Source organism: Schistocerca cancellata, chromosome 11 (assembly GCF_023864275.1).
Source record: "Schistocerca cancellata isolate TAMUIC-IGC-003103 chromosome 11, iqSchCanc2.1, whole genome shotgun sequence".
NCBI classification, from domain to species: Eukaryota; Metazoa; Arthropoda; class Insecta; order Orthoptera; family Acrididae; genus Schistocerca; species Schistocerca cancellata.
In genome coordinates, this window is record NC_064636.1 from 56,408,285 (window position 1) to 56,415,243 (window position 6,959).

Here is a 6,959-nt window from a genome sequence, read left to right on the forward strand (position 1 = left end):
TGAAGTTTTTTCTTTTTGAGGTGGAAACCTTTCTTAGATTTCATAACTGTCTTTGTTTAGATTTTCATTTCATGTATTCCCTGAGCAAGTTTAGGGGTTGTGTAGAATCTGTTGTAGATGTGAAAAACTATACCACTGCAGTGGCTCGCAGATCACACAACCATTTTCTGAGTCACAGAGGGCAAACGTTCAGTGGCCCCAGTCTGTTTACTTTTTCTGGGTTATAGTACTTGAATTAAATCCGGCCTTTGAAACTACTTTTGCTCTCATGTACAGCCACATTTCTCCCTAAAGCTATTTATATCTATTGTCTATATATTTGCTAATGAACTTCACTTTCCCTTTCTAAAATGCAAATTTCTGTGAGCTGCAGCAGGAGAAGCTAAATGCATCAGACTGTATGTCTGCAAAAACTGCAGACAAGAGAAATATCCTTGAAGAATAGAATTTGGTCTAGCCAATTCAGTAAAATAGACATGTAATTCGACCTTCAAATTCACCAGCCTGTTCATTGTAACACTAAAGAATGCCTTTATTTCTTCTGCCGAAACGTCTATCCCGGAATACCAGTTCAACGGTTTTTGTCAGTGGTGCGACCTTCCTTACTTTCGCCATCGAGTAGGTGTTTTTTGTGGTCACGATTTTGCGAAGATCGTCAGTCGAGTAAGTAAATTCGAGGGTAGGTGAAAGGCTTGGCTCTACCATCCCAAATAGGATCCTCCCTAGAGAACACTCTCCAATTTTGCAGATTGTGAGAAATTTTTAAAACTTACAATAGGCCAACAGCTGACCACTGTCCTGGGCACGACGTTAAACTGCCCCCCAACCCAAGGTGTGGTGCGACCCGTGCCGAGGGGTGCGTGGCACAGGGGAGCTGTGCCTCGAACGGGGCCTCTGGGATACCGGGCGCCCTCCCAGAGTATCCAGCCTAGCCCGGGCACGCGGGGCTCTGCCCGGGTGGTCCACACTTTCCTCAGCATCTCGTGGGATCATAAAGAAAAAATCTGAAATTAGCTCGAAACGAGCAGATGGCAAGAATTCCAGGGGACCTCACTGTGAGGCGACCCGGGATTCAGAACAGACTAAGCGTGAACTTGGCACGAGGGGACCTCGAGATGAGGTGACCTCGGGCCTCGTAGGTGATAAAGACACAGTTGCAGAGGGAGATTCTTCTAAACTCGCAACAGGGAGGACCTCGGCTGCCGTACTTGACACTGGGGAAACCGACCCGTCCAAAAACAGCTCAGAAGGAGCAGTTTCAGGAAGGGGCGACATTGCTGCAGAGGCGGAGATCTCGAACCGTGCAAATAAGTGTGCACCAGACATCCCCGTCACTAAGAGTGCAGATACGGCTTCAGCAGAGAACTCTGAGAATATTTCAGAGGAACGACGCGTGACGAAGGTTCCTGTGAAAGAAGAAATGGAAACATCGAGAGGTGAGAATTCTGAACGGATGGAAGAACACAATGAGGGAGGAGAATGTGCGGCAGCAAGGGGAAGAGTGATACCAAAAACTGAACGAAAGAAGTGGAAACTAGAGGAAGCTAACAAAAAGACTGAAATTATTAATGGGGGTGCTAAAAAATTAAAAACTAGTACTGACGAAGCAGCAGCACCTGTACTGCAAAAACACAGATTGAAAGAAGTAGAGTCTACTGACCTTACTCGTGCCAGTGCTCCTGTAACTAAAGAGGCCAGCAAAACCGGAAGTGGCGGTACTGATCGAGAAGTGGAAGTAAAGGAGGAAATGTTTGTCTCGATGAAGCTGGCTGTTGTACTCGAAGGTTTTCCAGACGTCAAGATGACGGAGGAGCAGGCGGAAGTGGTAGAGACTGTGCTTGTGAAGAGCATTAACTTGTCTGACCAGGGGGAACCTATCCAATTTTCTGCAACAAACTACGAGAATGGAGGCTTGGTGTTCACTTGTGTGAACAGAGCGACACAAGCGTGGCTTCAAAGTACTGCTCAAAGGATTGTTCCGTGGCCGGGAGCCAGACTACTGGTTGCTCAGGCGGAGACCACGTTGAAAGGTTCCAGGTTGATTTTGTGGGTGGACGAGGGAATGGGGCTGAATAAGAAAACTTACAAGCAGATTGTGGAATTGTTTGAGAAGCAAAATAAAAATATATCTACTGCCAAGTGGAAAATCCTCAAGAGAGAGGCAGAGGTAGACAAAAGGAAAAGGGTGACTCTTTGGGTCGATGACAAATCTTTCGAGCATTTGAAGGCAAGGAATTTCAAATTATTCCTCGGCTTATCACAAGCTAAATTCATCCTGATGTCGGAATGGAGGAAGCTGAATACGCAACTGCGCCGTGAACTCAAATTTGCCAATAATGACTCTCGCACTTCAGACCGTCGCGTGTCTCGCACTTCAGACCGTCGCGTGTCTCGCACTTCAGACCGTCGCGTGTCTCGCACTTCAGACCGTCGGGTGTCTTCGGATCGTCAGGAGTCTCGCGCTTCGGACCGTCAGGAGTCTCGCACTACGGACCATCGCGACTCTCGTGCTCCACACCATCGAGAGCCTCGTGCTTTAGATGATCACAAATCTCATGCTTCGGACCATCGTGAGCCTCGTGCTTCGGGTCATCGTGAGCATCATGTTTTGGACCGCCACGAGCCACGTGCTTCGGACCGCCACAAGCCTCGCGCTTCGGACTGCCACGAGCGTCGTGCTTCGGACCGGCAGGAGCCTCGCCCTTCAGAACGGCACGAGCTTCGCCCTTCACACCGGCACGAGCCTCGCCCTTCGGACCGGCATGAGTCTCTCACTTCAGGCCGGCACGAGGCTCGCGCTTCGGACCGCCACGAGGCTCGCGCTTCGGACCGCCACGAGGCTCGCGCTTCGGACCGCCACGAGGCTCGCGCTTCTGACCGCCACGAGGCTCGCGCTTCGGACCGCCACGAGGCTCGCAATTCAGACCGGCACGAGGCTCGCACTTCAGACCGGCACGAGGCTCGCACTTCAGACCGGCACGAGGCTCGCACTTCAGACCGGCACGAGGCTCGCACTTCAGACCGGCACGAGGCTCGCGCTATGGACCGGCACGAGGCTCGCGTTACGGACCGGCACGAGGCTCGCGCTTCGGACCGGCATGAGCCCCGCCCTTCAGAACGGCACGAGCCTCGCCCTTCAGACCGGCACGAGCCTCGCCCTTCGGACCGGCATGAGTCTCTCACTTCAGACCGGCACGAGGCTCGTGCTTCGGACTGCCACAAGGCTCGCACTTCAGACCGGCACGAGGCTCGCACTTTGGACCGGCACGAGGCTCGCGCTTTGGACCGGCACGAGGCTCGCACTTCAGACCGGCATGAGCCTCGCCCATCGGACCGGCACGAGCCTCGCGGCTCTGACCGCCACGAGCTTCGCGGCTCTGACCGCCACGAGCTTCGCGGCTCTGACCGCCACGAGCTTCGCGGGTCTGACCGCCACGAGCCTCGCGCTTCGGACCGCCACGAGCCTCGCGCTTCGGACCGCCACGAGCCTCGCGCTTCGGACCGCCACGAGCCTCGCGCTTCGGACCGCCACGAGCCTCGCGCTTCGGACCGTAAGGAGCCTCGCACTTCTGATCGTCGGGAGCCTCGCATTTCAGCCCTCCTGGAGCCCCGAGCGTCAGGCCGCCTGGAGCCCCGCGCCTCTGCCCGCCTGGAGCCCCGTACCACCGACCTACAGGAATATCGTGCTTCTGACCTTCTGTGGTCTCATGCTTCGGACTCTCGGTGGTCTCACGCATCAGACTTCCTGTGGGCTCCCCCTTCCGACCATCTGGAGCCCCGCACATTGGGTCATCTGGGGTCCCGCACCTTGGCTCATCTGGAGCCCCGCCCTAAGGACCGTTTGGAGCCCTCCTCTATTGACCTAATGCCCTGCTTTTCAGAGCGTTTGGGTCCCCTTGCTGCCCAACGTTTGCAGATCCGAGCTTCAGACCAGCTGGAGCCCCGCCACGTGGACCGTCTGTTGTCCAGCAGTTCAGACCGTCTTGGCTCCCATAATTTGCAACGTTTGGAATCCCGCATTGCAGACCACACTGAGCCTCGTGCTACGGATCGTATGGCACCCCGTGCGCTCATCCGTCGGGGTTCGCCTTCTTTGGACAGTGTCATACCGGGCGCCTCGTTCCGCAGGAGGTCTCCTGCTTCAGACCGTGTGGCACCCCGTACCTTGTTCCGTCAGGGGTCTCCTGCTGTGGGCCATTTGAAATCCCCCACTTCAGACCTTCAAAGACCCACTACTTCAGACCGTCTGAAGGCCCACTCTTTGGACCGTCAAATGGTGTGCTCTTCTGACCGCCAGATGGCCCGCTCTATGGACCACCGGGTGGCCAGGTCTTCGGACCGCCGGGTGGCCAGGTCTTCGGAGCGCCGGGTGGCCAGGTCTTCGGACCGCCGGGTGGCCAGGTCTTCGGACCGCCGGGTGGCCAGGTCTTCGGACCGCCGGGTGGCCGGGTCTTCGGACCGCCGGGTGGCCGGGTCTTCGGACCGCCGGGTGGCCGGGTCTTCGGACCGCCGGGTGGCCGGGTCTTCGGACCGCCGGGTGGCCAGGTCTTCGGACCGCCGGGTGGCCAGGTCTTCGGACCGCCGGGTGGCCAGGTCTGCGGAGCGCCGGGTGGCCAGGTCTGCGGAGCGCCGGGTGGCCAGGTCTGCGGAGCGCCGGGTGGCCAGGTCTGCGGAGCGCCGGGTGGCCAGGTCTGCGGACCGCCGGGTGGCCAGGTCTGCGGACCGCCGGGTGGCCAGGTCTGCGGACCGCCGGGTGGCCAGGTCTACGGAGCGACGGGTGGACCGACCTTTGGCAGACCGCCGGCTGGCCCGCACTTCGGCCGACCGCCGGCTGGCCCGCACTTCGGCGGACCGCCGGCTGGCCCGCACTTCGGCGGACCGCCGGCTGGCCCGCACTTCGGCTGACCGCCGGCTGGCCCGCACTTCGGCTGACCGCCGGCTGGCCCGCACTTCGGCCGACCGCCGGCTGGCCCGCACTTCGGCGGACCGCCGGCTGGCCCGCACTTCGGCGGACCGCCGGCTGGCCCGCACTTCGGCGGACCGCCGGCTGGCCCACTCTCAGGCGGACCGTCGTGGGTCCCGCCATCCTGATATTGTGTCACCCGGTTCCTTAGTCCATCAGGGGCCTTCCACTTTGGACCATCGGGACCCTTCTGCTTCTTCACGCTGGGAGCCCCGCACTTCAGAATGTGCACAACCTCGCGATACAGACCGTTTTGATCCCCGCGCTTCAGAACGCCTGGTGCCCCGTAGTTCCGACCGTTTTGATCCCCGTGTTTCTGAATGCCTACTGTCGCGCACTTCAGACCGTTTTGATCCTCGCGCCTCAGAACGCCTACTGGCCCGCACTTCAGACCGTCTCAAGCAGCACACTTCTGATCGTCCTGAGCTCCGCACTTCTGCCCATCAGGAGCTCCACACGTCTGACCGTCGGGAGCCCCGCACTTCTGACCGTCGGGAGGGCCGTGTTTCTGACCGTCGAGAGCCCGGCACTTCTGACCATCGGTTGCCTCAAGAGACTGATTACAGTGTCCCAGATCAATCTCAGCTTCGTAAGAGAATGTCTGTAGTTTCGGATCCCCTTTCACCTAAAAGGACGAGGTATACAGCTTCGTATTTGATGCCATCTCTTGATTCCAGGCACATGCCTCCAAGCCGTGATAAGTCTGAGAACTCGAGGTTCAAAGATTCAGATCAACTATTATCCCGTGACTCAAGATTCACAGGCTCGGATGAGCCGCCTGTCCAGGAATCCAGGTTCAGAGGTTCAGATCTCTGGATGAGAAGATAGATTTGAGAATGCAGATTCTCCGAACCCTCGTCAGTCTAGTTTAAGATCATCCTGGCCGTAATGTTTCAGAGAATTTGACAATATACTTTCTCGCATGTCCGTTTCCCGGAAGGACTAATATTCAGGTTCAAATCTCCACCGCAGCTATTGATGTCCTTTCAGACGAGTTGGCCAAATTTTTATTTCTCGAGGTGTTGAGATTCTAGCAGTGACAATTGGTAGATATACACTTGATTTGCAGTTACAGATAGTGGATTTTGAGTGCAGCATCTAACATTCCAAATTGTGGGACGGTGTTGATTAATGCTGAAATAATTTTAGTGTTAAGTTGCTACGCACTGTGTAATGCTTGATTTACACTTGCATTTCCATGAGCTCCGATTTTGCCAATAATCCAAAATATCGCATGGAAATATACTTTGAATTCAGTGTGTTTATTTTGTTTAAATTCTGTTAGATGTGAGTGCCTGTTGATGTGTTACTTGTGAACAGGCCTGTCCACTTGCTATTAATAGCAAAAGTTTTTAAGCATGTTAATAACATGTTTGTCTCAAGTTTTTCCTGGTACCTTACTGAAAGGGGTAAGTTTAAGGAAGTATTTTGCAGATTGTATACATCGAGTGACAAGAGTTACATACTGTCCTTATAAAGAGTGTCAACATTTAATATTGAGTTCAATGTTACGAGCATTGTGTAAAGCTATTTGTTTAAATGTCCAGACTGTGGTTGCTGTGGGTGTGTGTATGCATTTTCTTTATTTGAACATTTTTGTCATTCAGAATTTGTATATCACAATTTTTTATGCTGCATAAAATTTTAAAAAATGGTACTGTTTATGAATAAACAACAAATGAGAAATACAAATTTATTACTGCGTGGTCTGTCTTAAACATGAAATTTTGCTGATGAAGGATTACGTAGCACTAGTGCATTCCTGGAGTGGAGGAGTGCAGAAGAGGTGAAGCAGAATTTTCCTTATCTGAACAGAATTTTTCCTCGTTACTACCAAAACATCTCTCTAGCCCAGTTGCAGTGCTCTGAAACAGTGCAGGCACTCGCACAGTCGATAGTAGTGAGCAGTTAGTTTATATTGCGCGGCATATCGTATCTGTTCCTAATTGTGCTGCTAAACAAATGTAGCAGCCACCAGAAACTCGAGGCAATGTCA

The 6,959-nt window shown here is 54.3% G+C and overlaps 1 protein-coding gene across 1 annotated transcript; it reads left to right on the forward strand.

The window, feature by feature from the left end:
- The first annotated feature begins 255 nt into the window (after positions 1–255).
- On the forward strand, positions 256–5,791 carry LOC126108187 (uncharacterized). Its single transcript, XM_049913427.1, has 3 exons — positions 256–2,815; positions 3,224–4,473; positions 4,546–5,791. Exons 1-3 carry the CDS (start codon positions 1,421–1,423, stop codon positions 5,789–5,791), a joined length of 3,891 nt encoding a protein of 1,296 aa, XP_049769384.1. The 5' UTR covers positions 256–1,420.
- Positions 5,792–6,959: the final 1,168 nt, after the last annotated feature.